Below are 20,122 nucleotides of genomic sequence, written 5' to 3'. Positions count from 1 at the left end.
CACTCACCGGTCCCCAAGTGGGGTCCTGACCCTGATGCTCGGCAACATCACCAAACAAATGAGGGATCTCGCCTAACACGACCTAACTAAGATCGCCTTCCTCCGTTCCTTGGACGCGATCATCAGGTGGGTGTTCGGTGAACATACGGCTGAGGACGTCTGCAAGTATATTCTCAGTCCCTTTTATGTGTTTAACCTCGAATTCAAACGCTGAAACACGTACTGCCCACCTGGCGATACGACCACATTTACGCTGCCTTGCTAATACCCAGCTTAATGCTTGATTATCGGTTTCTAGCTGAAACACTCTATGCTCAAGATAAAAGCGGCACTTCTCCAGCGCAAACAAGACCGCCAATGCCTCACATTCGTAAACCGAATATTTGAGTTCGGCACTGGTTAACCGATGAGACACGTACGCTAATGGCTGCCTTTGAACTTCGAACTTCTGGAGGAGGACGGCCGAAATTCCTGCATTAGATGCGTCGGTTTGTACAATGAATTTTTTATTGAAATCCGGCACCCCGAGAACCGGAGGGTTGGCTATAGCTGCCTTAATGTGTTCAAACGCGGCCTTCTGGGCAGGTCCCTATTCAAAACGCACCCCCTTCCGGCGCATTTCGTTCAAAGGAGCCGCCAACTGCGCGAAATTAGGAACAAATCGCCTAAAATAATTTGCCATGCCTATGAACCCGGCAATCCCACGTTTATCAGGGGGCGGCGGGAGAGCTCTCATTGCCTTAGTCCGCTCCTTGTCAAAGCGAATGCTCTGGCCTAATAGTAGGTGAATTAAGAAGGATACCTGCTGTTTGTCTAATGTCAGCTTACTGGGTTTAACAGTTAAACTGGCTCCCTGCAATCTAGCAAAAACCTTCTGGATGTGATCCAAATGCTACTGCAACGAAAGGCTATAAATCACTAAGAGGTCAAAATAATTATAAACACAGACAAATTTTAAGTCTCCAAGAATATTATCCAGCAAACCAGTAAGAACGGCTGCGCCAGTGGCCAAGCCAAAGGGAACCATGTTAAACTCAAACAGATTCCAGTTAGTACAAAATGCATTAACGTGCTTACAGTCCTCAGTTAAGGGAATCTGATAACAGGCCTGATTCAAATCGAGCACAGTGAACCAATTAGCCCCGGCAAAACCAAGTAAAAGATTTATGAAGATCAGGTAGAGGAACTGATTCGAGGAACGCCTTAGTGTTTAGACGACGGTAGTCAATAACAGGCCTAAAATCCTGCCCGTGATCCTTAGGAACAAGGAATATGGGGTTGGTATAAGCAGAAGTAGAAGGCCTAATAACTCCTTGCTCAAGCATTTTACACTGCTGGCCATTAAAATTGCTACAACACGAAGATGACGTGCTACAGACGCGAAATTTAACCGAAAGGAAGATGATGCTGTGATATGCAAATGATTAGCTTTTCAGAGCATTCACACAAGGTTGGCGCCGGTGGCGACACCTACAACGTGCTACTTGACGAAAGTTTCCAACCGCTTTCTCATACACAAACAGCAGTTGACCGGCGTTGCCTGGTGAAACGTTGTTGTGATGCCTCGTGTAAGGAGGAGAAATGCGTACCACCACGTTTCCGACTTTGATAAAGGTCGGATTGTAGCCTATCGCGATTGCGGTTTATCGTATCGCGACATTGCTGCTCGCGTTGGTCGAGATCCAATGGCTGTTAGCAGAATATGGAATCGGTGGGCTCAGGAGGGTAATACGGAACGCCGTGCTGGATCCCAACGGCCTCATATCACTAGCAGTCGAGATGACAGGCATCTTATCCGCATGGCTGTAACGGATCGTGCAGCCACGTCTCGATCCCTGAGTAAACAGATGGGGACGTTTGCAAGACAACAACCATCTGCACGAACCGTTCGACGATGTTTGCAGCAGCTCGGAGACCATGGCTACGGTTACCCTTTACGCTGCATCACAGACAGGAGCGCCTGAGATGGTGTACTCAACGACGAACCTGGGTGCACAAATGGCAAAACGTCATTTTTTCGGGTGAATACAGATTCTGTTTACAGCATGACGATGGTCGATCCGTGTTTGGCGACATCGCGATGAACGCACATTTGAAGCGTGTATTGGTCATCGCCATACTGGCGTATCACCCGGCCTGATGGTATGGGGTGCCATTGGTTACACGTCTCGGTCACCTCTTGTTCAGACTGACGACACTTTGAACAGTGGACGTTACATTTCAGATGTGTCACGACCAGTGGCTCTACCCTTCATGCGATCCCTGCGAAGTCCTACATTTAAGCAGGATAATGCACGACCACATGTTGCATGTCCTGTACGGGTCTGTCTGGATACAGCTCCAAAAGTGTGTTTTGCACTACGAATTCTTCCGGAAGAGTGTGTCCATCACAACTGGGATCTGTTGCCAACAAGTGAGACACCCTTCGATCACAGTGCAAGAAAATCGACCAACAAAACTACATTACGTGTGCCACTGCATGATAACGGACTCTGTTGATTTGAGAAACAAAACTATCAAGGAGATTGATAGGGAAGTCATCTCACAGGCTCTTTTATTCATAGGGAAGTCAACTCTGGTTTAATGACACCGTTAGAACTAGTAGGTTTCTACAGGCGTAGAATTTGTAAACTACTTTAGATCTGTCAGATTGTTTTAGATATTGTGAAAGAATATACTGTCGCTGATTAATTTCTCTTTGATGATTACTGTTGTGTTCAATAAACTAATGGAAAACGCAACTAAAATATTCACTGACTAATGCAAAAATTAAATTCAACATACTACAGAAACATCACGACGACATTGTGTCTTAATAAGCAATGAAATGTCTGTAAGACGACTGTGTCTATTTTGACACGAATTAGTAATATATTACCGTCTTTTGACTTCAGAAAGGTCTGTACTTGCTTCATGTAAATAATAGTCAAGTATTATGAAAATGTGGCAGTTAGTAGATAAAATTATGTATTCACAACAACAAAAAATACGTCGGTAGAAACAAAAGTGGCATTATGAATTTTGCAGTACCGTAAGGTTATCGCTTTGACACTAAGGGGTACTGAAAGTAGCAAGACGCATTTTGCTCGAGCGCTGTCTTACGATCCTGTTACTGAGTTTCTCTCTGCCTGCTTGTAGCTCTGCTACAAGAGAATTAAAAATCTGGTGATCAGCGAGTCTTGCACCTGTTAGGCAAGCGCATTACCTATTTTTTTTTATCTCATTTTATTCTACATTGTTCGCTGAATTTATTCGTGGCGGATGTCCAGTGACACCCGTTTAGGTTGTTCATTGATCCGTTCGCTCAGTTTCTTTTGTTACAGAGAGTAGCTTAACCCTCTGACCGAACACGCTGAGCTACCATGCCGGCCATTACATCGCACCTAGCGAACAGGTGCCACATCCTTATCTTACTTATTGGCGCAGTAGGCACTATGACGGATAAATCGCAACATAAGAGACGAAAGTAGTTGTATTTCCCGTGTGGAACGACTTTCGTGGACTCAAAATCATTAACTGATACCCTCATATCACATCTCAAGAGAAAATCATTCACATTATTCAACTGAAATGACACGATAATATCAAGTGAATTTAGCAGGATAGTTCTGTGCCATCAAGGAAGTAACTCGTCGGTCACAGAGTTGCCAAAAATATTCTACGTTGTTGCCAAGTTTCAGTTATACTACCGGGAAGGATACCAGGTGATGTGTTCTGTGAGTGACTGCGGAACTTACTATAGCTTCGTTTCAAAGTTGTGGGTAGCAAGGGCCGATATATACTAATTATCTGTCAAAGAGTCTTGCTCGTGTATCTGTAACTACGTTTAGGGACTAGAGTGTAATTACGTGTAATACATCGATGTACATAGTGCAAACGAAACGTCTTAAATTAATAACTGCGAGTATTATTTGTGTTTCAGTGTCTTAATCCGACCGAACCCTTCAAAGCGTATTCACCAGATGCGATTGACAATATTGGAGCTTCTCGAACATATGGTTGATTTGGCAACATATCTTTACTATACAATATTGTTATTGAGATCACTGTCATTGGCACACCAGCCAGAAGACAGGCATGGCCTGGCTTCTTGTTGTCATCTTTTCTGGCGGATATTCTGCCGTTGCTCGAAATGTGAAGATATAAGGTGAATTCCATATGGTGAATATATGACGTTTCTATTCTTCCAGCTCCAACATTCAAAAAATAGGTACAATAAGCGGCAGAAAAGTGCCTGTGAACCAACAATTAATAATGCAGTCAGAGAATGGAATCTGACAAACTCCATCTGTCGTCTATAGATTGTGGAAAATACTTTTTTCATCTGCACAGCATCGCAGTATGAACTCTAGGGTTTCGTAGGATTCCTATAATTAATTTCGTTGTGATCGTTTTCAACTACAGTAGAGGAGGAGAAAAACCATCTGATCGAAATCTACTTTTCCAGAGCGATTTGAATCTTTGGCTACAGTTGCAGTAACACACCCAGTGAGGTATCAAGAATGTGAACATTCACTCATTGCTGTAGTACAGGATAGGGTAGAAAGAAGCAGGTTTCCCACGAAGTAAATGATGAGAGGCGCTGTAATTAACACATAAAGTAATCATCTCGCAAACGTAAATTTTCCAAATCGCTGTCACTTTTTAAACTTGAATTGTTAAGAAAATTACAACTATATCTAGTGAAATGAGTAGGTTAATGCAGCTCCAGTCCGTTTCGGACATGTCTGTAAGGACAGATACTGCGAATCGAAACAGACAGGCTAGTTAATCAATTAAATATCGAAGGACAGATGTCCAGACTGTCTCGGGGCGTTAAAATACAGCTACGGCAGCAGGTGAAAATTTGTGCCAGACCATGTTCTGACCTGGATTCACGGTGTCTTTTTTTTCGGACATGTCCGAAAGAACAGACACCACACATATATGCATATACATGGTGTTTCAGGAGGAATATTAGATATTCTAGCAGGTGGTAGTATAGACGAATTGCATAAAATATTCCTTATAAAGGTGTCCACTTTTATTGAGTACAGTGATACAGCTGATAGTACGTAACCATAACAGACTCAAAGCAAAGGCAAGTGATGACGTTCAAAGTTGATTTTCAAAAACTCCCCAATCAACTACAATGCACTTGTGACTTCTCCTGATAACACGACGTGTAGCTCTTCTGAGGTCGTCTTTGAGTTCGTTTATGAGGGCTGCACTATTCATAATCCGAAAGATCAAATTGGCCCTTGGGTTTACGTTTTCTTTGTAAACTTCACCTTTCAACCATCCCCACTGGCAAAAATCCAATGGGATAAGTTCAGGGGTCCTTGGTAGCCAAGAAACGTGTCAATATCTACTGATCCTTCATCCGGGAAGTGTTAGGTTGGGATGATATGTCACCTGACGACTAGAATGTGCAGGAACCCAGTCATACAGGAGGAACATACTCATTCCTGCAGCCAAATGACGCTGGAAGTTCATTTTCATGCAAGTGTAGACAATGGGTCCCTATAAGAACCGACAAACGAAACAAAAATCCATTGAACCCGGCTGTATGTATTCAATAAATATTGGACACATGCTATATGGCATTTTTTCCGCAATTTGTGTACACTACCACCTCCCACAGCATTTACTATTCCTCCTGAAACATCCTGTATAATTATTCAGGTCTCGATGGGTCATCGAAAGTTTTCAGTGTTAGGCGCACGTCATCGTCCGAACCCTCGGGGGAATACAGTGTGGCTGCGAGCAAGTGGAATAATGAATGGGGGGGGGGGGGGGGTACCGCGTATGTGGTTTGTGGCAAAGATGGGAATTTGCGTCTGAGCGTGTGTAGATAGGTCCTACAGGCAGGTTGGCCGTTGTGTCCCGATAGTGCAATGGTATGCGCATCTGCCTAGTAAGTGGGAGGTTCAGTTTCGAACCCTTGTCAGGCACAAATATCCATCTGCCGCCATTTCCGTATTTCAACGCCTTTGGCAGTGTGGACGTCTGTCCTTCGGTATTTAAGATGCATTTGTTTTTTGGGGTGATACAGGTGATTTTCGAACATTTGTCTTGCCATCAATTTAACGGGACTCCTACGGCATCCATTCTTTAGTCATTGCTTTGTGCTGGCGCTAACCCATGTCACATACATGAGAATCAGATTGTAACGTATATTTTGTGAAATAACGAATGGTGAGTATGCAAGGATTTACGAACAGTAGAATCAGGATTGCAGCGAGCTGATTACTTAGCCAAGTGCAACACAGAGTACCTGTGAAGTGAGTCATTTCAGCTGCATAACTGACGGTCAATCAGTTTACTGCAGAATTAGTGTAATACGCCTACGATGATCTCTGTAGTCATACTGCATCATTAGCAGCTCGTGAATGGAGTACTATGTTCGTTGTATCAGATTACGCAAGCTGATGCCAGATAAAGAGAAGCGACGACTTAGCGCTGGATTACGTGAGCCACCATAACGTTACTGTAGGCTGTTTGACAGCATAACACCACCACATCCACTGAAAACCTGTACCATTCTCGCCGGCCGTGGTGGCCGTGCGGTTCTAGGCGCTTCAGTCCGGAACCGCGGGACTGCTACGGTCGCAGGTTCGAATCCTGCCTCGGGCATGGATGTGTGCGATGTCCTTAGGTTAGTTAGGTTTAAGTAGTTCTTAGTTCTAGGGGACTGATGACCTAAGATGTTAAGTCCCATAGTGATCAGAGCCATTTTTTTTGTACCATTATCATCACACAGTTGTTACGCGCAGTGATTGCAAGTTGCTGACGTTTGTGAAGAACAGCGGAAAGCGCATCCTGAAGTTCCATTTGCATTAGGCCTAGGACAGAAAGAATCCTAAATAACAGTAAGAGGTTACCCAGTGAAGGGAAGAGTCCACGTATTGTCTCGAGTCCTTGGAGTTTGATATTAGTGCAATTCCCGATGGTTTCACACTAACGGGTTCGTTTGGCTATCGAGATACTCATATGGAAATTATCAAAGTGTAATGGCTAGAACACCCACCTATCTTAATAACACCTCATTTTGGATTGAACATGACTAGGAAAGCGATGTTAATCTGACGTTTCCGTCCGTCTCCTGTGCTTACTGAATGAAGTCCTAAGTGCACTCACAGTTGTGTTGCCCACCGCATGAATTCTGTAAAGTGTTTTGGCAGCTGTCAATCATTGCTCAATACAGACATGTGCAAATATATTCACTGTTCCAGGGGAACTCGTCCTTGTTGCAATTTTTTCCATACCGTAATTAGCACAATAACATAAGGCTCATTCTGCTGAAGAACTTGATGGCCGCAATTCCTTAAGTAAGAATCAGCGAGCGGTAGTATTGCATGACAGGAAATAGACTCTTGGGCAAAGGAATAGAGAGCTCCTTGCTTTTTGCGTTTCCGATGGGGCCTACGATAAAAATCTGGTGTCATATTACGCTTCGAAACCCTAAACTGTTTATTTTTTCACTTCATACTAAAACAAAACCTATGATATGGGAGAGGAAATGACTTATATGCTTCTCAGAAACTTTAGTATTTTGTGTTTATTTTCTCACTTCAGACTAAAACAAGGGCGTTGATATGAGAGGAGAAAATGAAGTATACGCTTCCAGGATATAATATTTCCTTGTGTGGTACTACTGCGTGCATGGAAGCTCTGCAGTTAATTTTTGTGTGTTGGATAAATTTTGATATCACCTCACATTACTTTGTGAGAAGGTTCCGATATTCCTGGGATTCAAATAGAGTGGACATTTCATCACTGGTTAATATTCTGATGACTAATGACAGAATACCCTTCCAATTGCTCCATGGCACCTGTGAGTAGAGCCTCACGTTGGTTACTATTACAACAGGTAGTTAACTTCTCTCACTGCAGTCAGAGCGAAGGTGATTTCTTTCTGTTTATGGAGAAGCGTCTGCTGCAGTGTCCACGCTCAGCCAACATAAACAAATCGTGACGCCATTGGGCACTGCTAAACGCTGCACTTGTCGGGAACCGCGACCACAAGAGCGCACTGTCTCTGCTAACGATATTATGGAGTTAATAACGTAATATGCAGGACATGGGTTGAGTAAAAATTCGGTTTGTATTACTAACTAGCCATTGCATTAAAATACTTAACAGTTATATTTCAAAAATGGTTCAAATGGCTCTGAGCACTATGGGACTTAACATCTTAGGTCATCATTCCCCTAGAACTTAGAACTAGTTAAACCTAACTAACCTAAGGACATCACACACATCCATGCCCGAGGCAGGATTCGAACCTGCGACCGTAGCAGTCACGCGGTTCCGGACTGCGCGCCTAGAACCGCGAGACCACCGCGGCCGGCTAACAGTTATATTTGATGCGGTATTTATTGTTGCTTCTCTCTCTAATATTGCATTAACACACACACACACACACACACACACACACACACACACACACACACACACATACATACATACACACACACGTTATTGATTTCAGTGAGATTAACGACTGCTGTCTGTTAAACAACACGTGCGCCAATTAATTCCTCAGTTGGCGTCGAGCGGATGAAATTCTTCAGTTACGTTACATTGCAAGAATTGTGAGGAGAAGACTGAAAGTAAATGGGCGTGTGTGCTAAAGAGCTGCGACAAAGCAGAGCTTGAATGATTATCAGATGAGTGTCCACGTGGGTTTTGTGGACGAGTATACTTTTGGTAACCAATCCATTCACCATCATTACATAAGATTTCTCGAAGGTGTCGAGGCACTGATTCCACTAATGGTCTCGATAGTGTAGCGTGGTGGTTTACTTCCTACCATACGTTTTCTACATTCGTCCAAAGGTCGCTTGCATTTGTAGGTCCACATGGCAATGACCTTGTTACCTCTGCCCACATATTCTATGCCTGGTTGATGTTGGGTGATCGTCCAACAATCAGCAAGAGTTTCAACCTCTCTTGGCCCTGAAACCAATCTTACCGTGCTCTGCTCTGATGGATGGGGCCGTGGTCCCGTAAATAAATAGTTATCTCGTAACTTCATATATTTATATTTAAATAACGTATTTATAATAACCACATTGTATTAGTATTTTCCGTAGTGTTTAACAATTCAGACCCTGTCATAGATAAGTGATCTAGATTCAACAGTCCAATTAGGAATGTCGTTTACCGAATCTATCTTATGATGAGAGTCGTAGTCAGAAGTCTACATTAAGACTGACTGGCTGAATCCGATTAGTAGGACCTGGTATCGAACTGAAACTACAGAAGTCGGATAATTTGAACGTCTGTATTGCAACAATGCCGCACAGATAAATTATTTTGGTGGAGTAACAGGTAGCAACTGTCTAAGAAAAAGAAGTCTAACAAAAAGTGAGGAATATGTCTACTAGCAGTAATGTAACGTAATTATAACCTATATTTCTGTAATGCAAACATTGAATCGAACAAAACACATCTGTTTCAGTGGTGGAAAGATACACCAGATCGGATTTGCTGATGCTGTAATAATAAGAATAATAATAATAATGATGATGATAATCCCGTGTGAGGTTGTTAGATCCTCGATCTGGCGCCTCCCCAGGTGGCAGGGGAAAGCCTTCCAGATATGGGTGGTACCGAGGAAGTCAAATACTTGGGGTGGATCAAATACTAACACAATCCTCAATGGCTATTCAGCACTTTGAACCCACAATACAGACAGACACGTCTGAATGAAAGTCACCAGCACCGGAACTCTGGTCAGCGTCTGCTAGCTCAATGAGCTCGGATGAAAACATTTGGGCCGGCCGAAGTGGCCGTGAGGTTAAAGGCGCTGCAGTCTGGAACCGCAAGACCGCTACGGTCGCAGGTTCGAATCCTGCCTCGGGCATGGATGTTTGTGATGTCCTTAGGTTAGTTAGGTTTAACTAGTTCTAAGTTCTAGGGGACTAATGACCTCAGCAGTTGAGTCCCATAGTGCTCAGAGCCATTTGAACAATTTGAAAACATTTGGTTCCAAAGGCTTCAACAACCTCTGGTCCTATCCGGTCCTGGTATCATTCAGGCCAAACTAATGAAACACAAACAAATGCGAACATTGCAAGTAAATTCACCTTTACTCCAGGTGGTACACAACCCGCCCATCGACAGACGTACAACTGGACTTTCGGATTCTGAGGAGTCCAGGCTAGCACAGCAAAGAATATCGGAGATCTCTGGTAAACTTTCCTACAAGAGAAAACATTCATTGGAACAGTAAATATCAATACATTGATCCAAACAGGAAAACTACATAATCTCCCACAAGAAATAGACCAACAAGAAGTTCTCATCCTTGCTTTTCAAGAAACAATAAAACCTTGCATTACGCAAACTATCGCATCTTCAAGAGCAAAACACAACAACAGGCAGCGAAATGCGCATCAATCTTCGGCATGGCATTTCTCGTACACAGATGCATCATCAACTCTGTTAAAGAAATCACAATCATCGACAACCGACTCATGACTATGCGCATTCAGAGCGCCAATAAAAACTATACACATGCCCCCAACAACATCGAAAATAAGAAAAAGCCCGAAAATTTCGAAAAATTCTGGAACAGACTGGAAAAAACCATGAGCAAAATTCATCAAGATGATGAATATCCTAAGGGGGGGGGGGGGGTCTTCAACGCTCAATTTGGGGCAGGAAAATGCTTATAGAAAAATTGTCGGTAAAAATTCAGCACACCAAAACACTAACACCAACGGAACACTTCTGATTGACATTTGCCAACAACACTTCAACCTCAAAATGATGTTTACCCACTTTAGGAAGAAACCAGAAAAACAGAAAACCTGGAAATCCCCGATCCAGCACCTTGGTGAATACCAGATCGACCACGTTGCCATCTCCTACGCCAACTACAGAATCATTCAGGAAATTGAAATTCGACGAGGCACGAACTTAGTCTGAGTCAAAGTTCGTGCCTCGTCGAATTTCAATTTCCTGAATGATTCTGTAGTTGGCGTAGGAGATGGCAACGTGGTCGATCTGGTATTCACCAAGGTGCTGGATCGGGGATTTCCAGGTAAGTCAGTCCAGTTGTTCGTCGGTTCTTTTTCCCGTTCTTCTGTGATATTGGTTTATTGAATTTTGGGAGTGTCGAATTTTTGAATGCAGAGATTTTTGAGGTGAATTCTCTTCGAAGAGAATTCACCTCAAAAATCTCTGCATTCAAAAATTCGACACTCCCAAAATTCAATAAACCAATATCACAGAAGAACGGGAAAAAGAACCGACGAACAACTGGACTGACTTCTGGAGCAAAATTATTAAGAAAGTCAAAGAACTAACCCCACTTACAAAAAGGCAAAACACCCATTTTTGGACTTCAGCTGCGATCGAGCCATCATCAATTGCCGACTCGCCTTCCAAATACACAACAGCAACATATCGACAGGAACCCTACAACACTTCCTAGACATCCGCAAACAGACAAACTGAACTATCAGAGAAACCATACAGCTGAAATCAGTTGAGAACAATTTCAGAAACTACAACGGCAGACCCTATAGAACTTTCGCAGACAAAATTAAAGGTTACTCACCACAAAATTTGACCTTCAAGAAACAAAATGGAAAACTCGCCGTCACTAACTAAAAAAACTGAAGAATTGACATACTACTTTTCCGATCTCGTTAACTACCCCGAACCACCCGAACGATTCCCACACATATCCCGAAGATACATAAAACCCTATACCGATCCACCGATACAAGCAGAAATCCAGCACCACATAAAAAAAACCCAAGAACGGAAAAGTCGTCAGGAGAAGACGGAATCATAGCAGAACTACTGAAATGTCTTAGACCACGATCACTACCTGAAATCCACACTGAAAATACGAGCCATAAGAAGTATTTCAACCATTTGCACATTTGTCGACTTCAGGAAAGCCTACGACTCCATCGACCGACAATCCCTTTTTAATGTATTCGAAGAAATTAATCTCGACCACAAAACACGACGACGCATCCAACAAACCCTAACAGACACAACTTCCAAAGTCAAATTCAACGGAGAAATCTCACAACACTTTTCCATTAAGACTGGCGCCGGCAGGGCGATGGCCTCTCCCCAGTATTTTCCAACATCGCCCTAGATAAAGACGTCAAAGAATGGGAAAAAGAAATGAGAAACAGAAACATCTGGAGACCCACCAGGCCAGGAAGACAGCAGCATAACATCGACGTCACACGCCTAGCCTTTGCTGACGATCTTACAATCCTTTCCGGAGATGAACAAACAGCAATTCATCAGATCGAGGTCCTCAAAGAATGTGCCGAGAAAGTTGGACTACAAATTTCTTTCTCAAAAACCGAATTCATGGCCACAAAACACAAAATTTGATCACAGGATATGGCACAATAAACAAGTCAACTACTTTAAATACTTAGATGAAAACATTGAACCAACAGGTACAGAAAGATTAGCACAAAAAAAACGCAAACTGAAAATGCGGAAAGCATGTGGAAAAACCGCGGGCATTTACAACAAGAAATGCTTGAATTTCAAAACCAAAATTCGAGACTACACGACTGTTATCAAACGTGAAACACTCTGTGCCAGTGAAACCATAAACCTGATTTACAAAGGGCACCTCGAGAATATCAAGAAAGCTGAAAGAAAAATCATGCGAAAAATCCATGGGCTAAAACACACAGATGAAGGATATCGTCTAAAACCACACACTGTGATAGAAAAATACTCCAACATCGAAACAGATTTCCGCAAACGACGACTGAATTTCTACAGTCACATCACGAGATTAGATGACAGCCTACTAACAAAGAAAATGTTGATGTATATACGGAAACTAAAAACTACAAGTCTGGATCAGTTAAGTCCAAATTGATCTCAGAAATGCCAACATCACACCCGCAGACATCGACAACCGAAAAGTCTTCAGACATAAAATACACCGTTGGGAAACAGTACCAGAAGATAAACTCAACATATCTAGGACAGAATGAACGGAAGGACGTCGCGCTAAACACAGCGAGATGATGAAAGAATTCTCAAAGAACAAGAAAAATAACAGCAACAGATCATAATTGGCCTTATGTGATCCTGTATGTGTCTAAACAATGTAAATAAGTTAATAATAATAATAATACTAATAATAGTAGTAGCAGTAGAAAATTCAGAAAATAAAAATGACCATTCAGGTGCCCTCCAACGCATTATGAAAGAGAAGAGTCAAAGTAACATCTCATTAAGCAGACCATAGAATGGACGGCAACGAAGGAAATTACTAATGAGATCAACGCAGCAGTGGGTACTAAAAGTTAATCATGTCGAGCTCTTCATCTACGTCGAATGTGGTCTTTAGTTAACGATAACAGTGAATAGAAGAATCGTAATAACAAAGCTAGCATATAGGGCCAAGACATTTCAACAATTAAACACATCAAAGAGGTAATACATAAATGCAACGCAAAATTATCTGTACGGGATTTACATCTCTATAACTCTGGGGAATCAAGCAGAGAACTTTCTGGAAGAAACAGTAGTTTACAGTGACTATGACAATATGGATGGAAACAATGAAAAATCTGAAAGCACTACGAGACGCAAAGAAAGGCAAATGGAGAAAATAAACAGAAGCAAGATGCAAATCATTTAATACATCTTTATACACATCATTATCCTCATCAATGTATTTACGGACAACGTGTGAGACTAGGGGCTACGAGGGCGAAGAGGAATCTCTACTTTCAGGACATCATGACCAGAACAAAATGCAACAACGATATCGGTAACATCAAGAGACTACCAAACGACGGAATATAATGGTATCTTCGATAAATTGTAGGCCATAGGAAAAGAGTGAATCAGTATTTGCCAACTATGAAACAGCTTTCATGCTACTTGTTGTTCACATCTGCAGGAAATAGATGTCTCCTTGAGGATACAGCAGCTCAGCGCTTGGCTTCATTATATGTTCTAAAATTTTAACATACGCCTCTCCGTTGAGGTTCCCCTGAATATGCCATAGGGACCCAGCTCCCCAAGCCGAGATGTAGCCCCAAACGCCAACAGAAAAGCGCACACTTCTCTCTCTTTCCACGAGATATTTCGGACTGATATGCTCTCCCCGTGGCCGGTACACCTACAATATCAAAAGCGTTTATAGGTTAATAAAAACGCTGACGAATTCAACACAACCACGTTTGTAACAAAGGCGATACCCAACAAAACAAGAAAAGTATTTTACAACAGCTACTGTGCATTAAAATATCGTAAAGTCACTTCTAACGAAAAAAATTTCATTTACGATACTATATACAATAATTCTATTAATATCTCACCTGAACCGGAGCATTGGTAACAGAAGAAAATATTTTCTCGCCAGGAAATGTGACTCTGCTCGAGTCAAACTCGATATCTCTTCCGCAAAAGCCATACAGTCGATCTTCTGATCGTCAAGCGTTACTTCACAGCAGCTCTTCGGCATAAAAGTCCATGATCTTTCAGTCTCCTTCTCACAGTTCTTGCACTGCCAGCAAACTGAGAAGCCTCCCCCATTTGACGGCAACTGAGGAATGGATTGGAGTATATGCTGTCGAACATACATTGGTCGTCCCTCTCACTGGACACACGGGCTCGTCCACTCCGACTTTTCCGCCCGATACGGCCTGTTTAGATATATTTTTTCCACCAACGCCTGGACATCTTCTTCAGTACTCCGCACCTCTCATCAGCTTCAGACTAGCCTGATATCCATCCTCAATCAGTGTGATAACACCACCTCTTGACCCTTGATTCCACTGAGCATGCATTGTAACTGGCCCTTTTGAAAATCAACTTTGAACGTCATTTGCCTTTGATTTGAGTTTGTTAGGGTTACGTTCAAATGGTTCAAATGGCTCTAAGCACTATGGGACTTAACATCTGAGGTCATCACTCTCCTTGACTTAGAACTACATAAACCTAACTAACCTAAGGACATCACACACACCCATGCCCAAGGCAGGATTCGAACCTGCGACCGTAGCAGCCCCGTGGTTCCGGATTGAAGCGCCTAGAACCTCTCAATCAACGCTGCCGGCGGAGTATGAAGCGAATTATCTTCTATGTTCAACCAGACTGATAACTTTAGACGAGGGCCGAAGTGTGATAAAAAAAAATGTAACGCCACAAGTTTAAAATGCACAAGTGATACCTTTTTCTTTTTGACCACATTTTGTTCTATTCTGTTCGTTGAATTTGTTCGTGGCGGACGTCCGATGACACCCGTTCAGGTTGTTCATTGATCAGTTCTCTCAGTTTTTTATTACAGAGGGTAGCTAAACCTTGTGTCTGAATACGCTGAGCTACCGTGCTGGCATGTTTTTTATGTTTTGCATTATACTTTTTTTTCTTTCACAGTTTTTCATCTTCAATCGTATAGAGCATAAAGCAGAAAAGTTATTTATTTCGAAATTGTACAGGTGAGGATTTTGTGCTTGGACCTAACGTTAATTAATTCTATGAGGAAGAATGCATGTTTGTATCTGTCTTTGTAATACGTTTCCCTTATTTTTTCTGGTTCCCAATTATCTTAATACGAAAAACTGCACTACGTGACTTACAATGTCACCGTTTACAAACTACAAATAGAAGATGGAGGTCAGGGAAACAGCTGAATGTTTTCTGGGCGGGAGGTGTATTTGCCATTTTGTGTGTATGTGTATGTGTGTGTGTGTGTGTGTGTGTGTGTGTGTGTGTGTGTGTGTGTGTGTGCGCGCATCTAAGTATCTGAAGGTCTATGGGTTTTGTTTAGTTATTTAGTTTCGTGTGTATGTTTGTTTGTGTGTGTGTTTCCAGGTTCCTTGAGGACGAAGAATAGAGTTCCATTGCAGGGAGCTGTGTATAAAAAAGCAACAGCAGGAGTACAGTATTCCCACCAGTTTATAACATACTACAAAAGAAATGAAAGAAACAAGGAAACAAATAAACAAAAAACACAGACACACACATGCATACTGAATGTCCTCATTGCACCCCCTCCCTCCGTCCCAATCCCCAACACCCTGCTCCACTCCTACCTTCTATAGCAAGTTTGTCCAACGTTTTATCTCACCTATGCCACATTGGAAGAAGACGAGTATTTTTGGGTTGCACATAACATGCTTAGCACTAACAATAACTGTAGAGAAGAAAAAGAATGATATGGCTCAATAAGAGAATAGCATCGTATAGAGGGAGTTTCAAATAGAAGATATCCAATTTGTTGCAACTTTAATTTTTTAATTATTTTATTGGTCGTGTGACAGGTGCTTAATTCTTGGGCCGCAATGACACTTGCTTTGCGCCACATGCTGCGAGTTGGACACCCTCTGCTCTACAGCTCTCATGATCTCTCAGCCACTCTATAGCTGGTGAGCAAGACACATGCAGTGGGCAAGGGGATAGCTTATGTGTAGTGATTTATAAAAGTGACCTATACACTGGAAATTTTCATCTAGTGCCTACAGAAGAACAAATGGATAAGTGAAAAGGATAGAAAAAAACTATATGCTTGTAAATAGTTAAACAATTTAAATCAGCTTCCTAGGATGGGTACAGATCTAACAAAATATGTATAATTAAGTTATTTTATTTATATTATTGACCACTAATGATGCCTAACTTGAATAGGAGTAACGTGCTTGGTTATTTGCCAAAGATGGAATTTTTCCTACCTACATGACAAATATAACTGTAAATAATATTACAAATATTTCATGGATGTGGCGTTGCACAGCTTTAATGAATGTTGACTGTATCACGCAGTTCACGGGCGTAACAGTGTATTTTATTAGAGACGATCGGTCAAGGATCGGATCGAGTCCAGAAACCATCTCAACTTTGCATTTGGGTAACTAGAATGACAATTATAGGATGTGAATTGTTCCATCACTCATAGTTGCTATATATACGTAACATTATGTCCATTCAACCTCATAGAGTCTGTGTCATTACACAAACTAAAAAATGTTCAAATGTGTGTGAATTCTTAAGGGACCAAACTGCTGAGGTCATCGGTCCCTAAACTTACACACTACGTATGCTAACTTAAACTAACTTATGCTAATAACACACACACTCGTGTCCGAGGGAGGACTCGGAACTCCGGCGGGAGGAGCCTCGCAGTCCGTGACATTTCGCCTCAAACCACACGGCCACTCCGCGCGGCTGTTTATGTGCAACTAATGTTCGCGGCGGAGCAATATACATTTGTTATTCCAATAACGGAAATGCATAGCTGGGATAGTTTCTGGACTCTATGATGGTCGGATTTAAGGCCGAAATCGACCGTCTCTAATAAAATATACTGTTACAGTTGTGTATTGCATAATGCAGCTGTTAGCCTGCAAATAATAGGTTTAGAATTGTTATTGACCGGTTACCCGCAGGCGGTCTCTCTTAAATGTAGGAAAATCCAGTGTGTTCAATTCTGTAAATTATAGGGTACAACAATACTCATTATGTGTGATAAAGTCTCATTATACATGTAACTAGTCAAGTAACTAACTATTTAGTTTACTGTCCCCAACAGTCCTATAGTTCTGAAACTGAGCCCTTTGGTCTGATGAAGTCGACACGTAACTAATCAACTACCTATCTTAGTTCACTTTCATCTAATGTCTGTATAGTTCTGATACTGAACTCTTTGATGTGCCTGAGGAGATAAATTAATCCATTGTCTAATACAGAATTCATGTTTTTAATGCTTTTGAACCTTAAGTAATGTGATAAACGTCTTCGAAACAGGTACAGATCGGCTTCACGGTGGAGGAGGAGTTCTACAAACTGTACGAAGTGTGCTTCGACACGGAGGAGCTGACACCGTTGTATACAAAAGCCACCGTCATCGCCAGCATCAAGGGCTTCCAGGTCTCCTTCCCCAGACCCGATCAATGGGAGCAGGGCCAACTGTACGGCTCAGTGGACATGTTAAACCAGTACAGTACTCAGCGGGACACCCTCGTGAATCTGCTAGGTGCCACCCCCGAGAACATGGGCAAGAACTACCTCAGCAGAGGACACCTGGCCGCCAAGGCGGACTTCGGGCTCGGTGTGCAGCAGTCGGCGACCTTCCACTACGCCAACTCGGCCCCACAGTGGTACGCCTTCAACTCCGGCAACTGGAACCAGCTGGAGTTGGACGTGCGCGACTTCGCCAGCAAGAACAACTTCGACCTTGAGGTGTACACGGGCACTTACGGTACACTGCAACTCGAGGACAAGAACGGCAACCAGACGGACATCTACTTATACGTAGGCACGTCGGGGAAGAAGGTGCCGGTGCCTAAGCTCTTCTGGAAGGTCGTCTACGAGCCGAAATCTAAGCGGGCGATTGTGTTCGTGGGCGTGAACAATCCCTACCTCAGTTCCAGTAAGCTTCCAGAAGAGTACAGATTATGTAAGCAGGACGCCTGCAGAGTGAACTGGCTGCACTGGAAACCGACCAATCAGACGGCCGGCCGGGCTTACTGCTGCGAGTACGTCGAATTCAATGCCAAAGTGCCTTACCTTGACCTCGCGGTGGAGGGAACCTTTTCGCTGTCCGGCGCGGAGGCGACGTCTGCTCTTAAACTGATGACCATCGCCTGCAGTGTGTGGCTGCTCGTGCGACACTCGTACAACTAGGATCACTCACAAACTGCTCGTCTCAGTTCGAACTACTTATGCCTCCCAGACATTTCCCTACAAAGCATGACTACTACCGACGCTATCAAGGTTTAGTACTTGTGTTTTGCGGAATAACGTCTCACAAGTAAACACGCTGAATCTGGTGTACTGTCGTAGTGTTATGTAAACCTGCCCGTCCATTGCGTCTCTACGCCTACTTTAGAATCTGGTTTTGAATTGAAATATAATTTATGATAATAAACTTCAAGACAGCTCAAGATCAACGTGCTGATATTGGCTGACCACCCGCATATGATAACTCGTTAGCAAGTGATCCATGACCTCATAAAGGGATGCCAGTGTGTTCCCCAGTAATTGCGGGACAATTGATACGGCTTTCGGCTGTTCTCTCGATGCATCACTGCGCTAACAAAGGCAGGAGGTGTACAGGACTGGCCCAGTTCCCGTCAGTATCTTTCGACTAGCTATTAGTCAACGAATGACGCCATATTAATGACATGATGAAGCTCCTCATGTTTCGCAATGGCATGGGCATCACAAGTGACAGTTTCCTACAGCAAGCCATGGTATGTGGTACTGCTATCCACATGTGATACAAAAGAACGAACATAATAGATGACTGCACTAATATCAACAAATGTAACAATGTAATGTTGAAATGTAGCTTCTCCGTTTCAGACACAAAGAAATTGCTTCACAAAATTGATTGTAGTACTATGTAGTGCACATTTAGGTATGACTTTCAAAAGAAAATGCAGCAAATGAATCTAACGAACTGAAACGTGATAGACTGAATGTACCTCGCTAACCATGGTGTCTAACAAACAGTGCTGCTTTTTGGTTGACGTATGTTGCTCTTGAATTTGTGTGTATAACGAATAAAAAGTATTTGATATCACAATTCGATGACATTGTTATCAGTTTACCTATACATCAGAAACTAAACATATTTACATAAAGATATGAAATAAAGTAAAACTAAAAGTTCAAGAAACGTATCAACTTTTATCACTAAATTCATATTCCAATCGTTTTCCATAAACTACCGTAACATTGCCATTTGTTGATGATGCACAAGAGATGTGTGTGAGAAAAGTAATGAGACTGTAAACCCGGCGATCGATTTGGCAACGCTGTATTGTTCTATTTGTGTAGACCCGTATGTTCATCCCTTCCAGATGCTCAGTCCGAGTTTCAGCTCCGTACACCGATCGCGTGATTTTTGAGAGAGCCGTCAGTGAAGTTATGTTTTTGTTATGTGTTACGAAATGGAACAGCGGTATTTAGAGCAACGTTATGCCTCAAGTTTTGTGTTAAACCTGGGGAATCCGCGAGTGTGGTCCTTGAAACGTTGAAACAGAGCTATGGGGAACATTCCTTACCAAGTGCCCAAGTTTTTCACGAACACTTATAATTTTTGGAAGCCCGAGAACACACTGAACGTGAACCTCGCTGAGGCAGACCTTCAGCTTCAGAAACCGACGAAAATGTACAACGC

The 20,122-nt window shown here is 42.5% G+C and overlaps 1 protein-coding gene across 1 annotated transcript in view; it reads left to right on the top strand.

Moving 5' to 3' along the window:
* The window catches only part of LOC126236853 (uncharacterized), a 130,860-nt gene extending 111,333 nt beyond the window's left edge, over window positions 1-19,527 (top strand). The window contains exon 3 of the mRNA XM_049946462.1: window positions 17,743-19,527. Within this exon, the coding sequence (XP_049802419.1) occupies window positions 17,743-18,621 (879 nt within the window). The 3' untranslated portion in view covers window positions 18,622-19,527. The remainder of the gene's footprint in view (window positions 1-17,742) is intronic.
* The last annotated feature ends 595 nt before the right edge of the window (window positions 19,528-20,122 follow it).

Source organism: Schistocerca nitens, chromosome 2 (genome assembly GCF_023898315.1).
Source record: "Schistocerca nitens isolate TAMUIC-IGC-003100 chromosome 2, iqSchNite1.1, whole genome shotgun sequence".
Lineage (NCBI taxonomy): Eukaryota > Metazoa > Arthropoda > Insecta > Orthoptera > Acrididae > Schistocerca > Schistocerca nitens.
The sequence above is the reverse complement of the archived record's forward strand: the minus strand, read 5'-3'. Positions and strand labels throughout refer to the sequence as shown.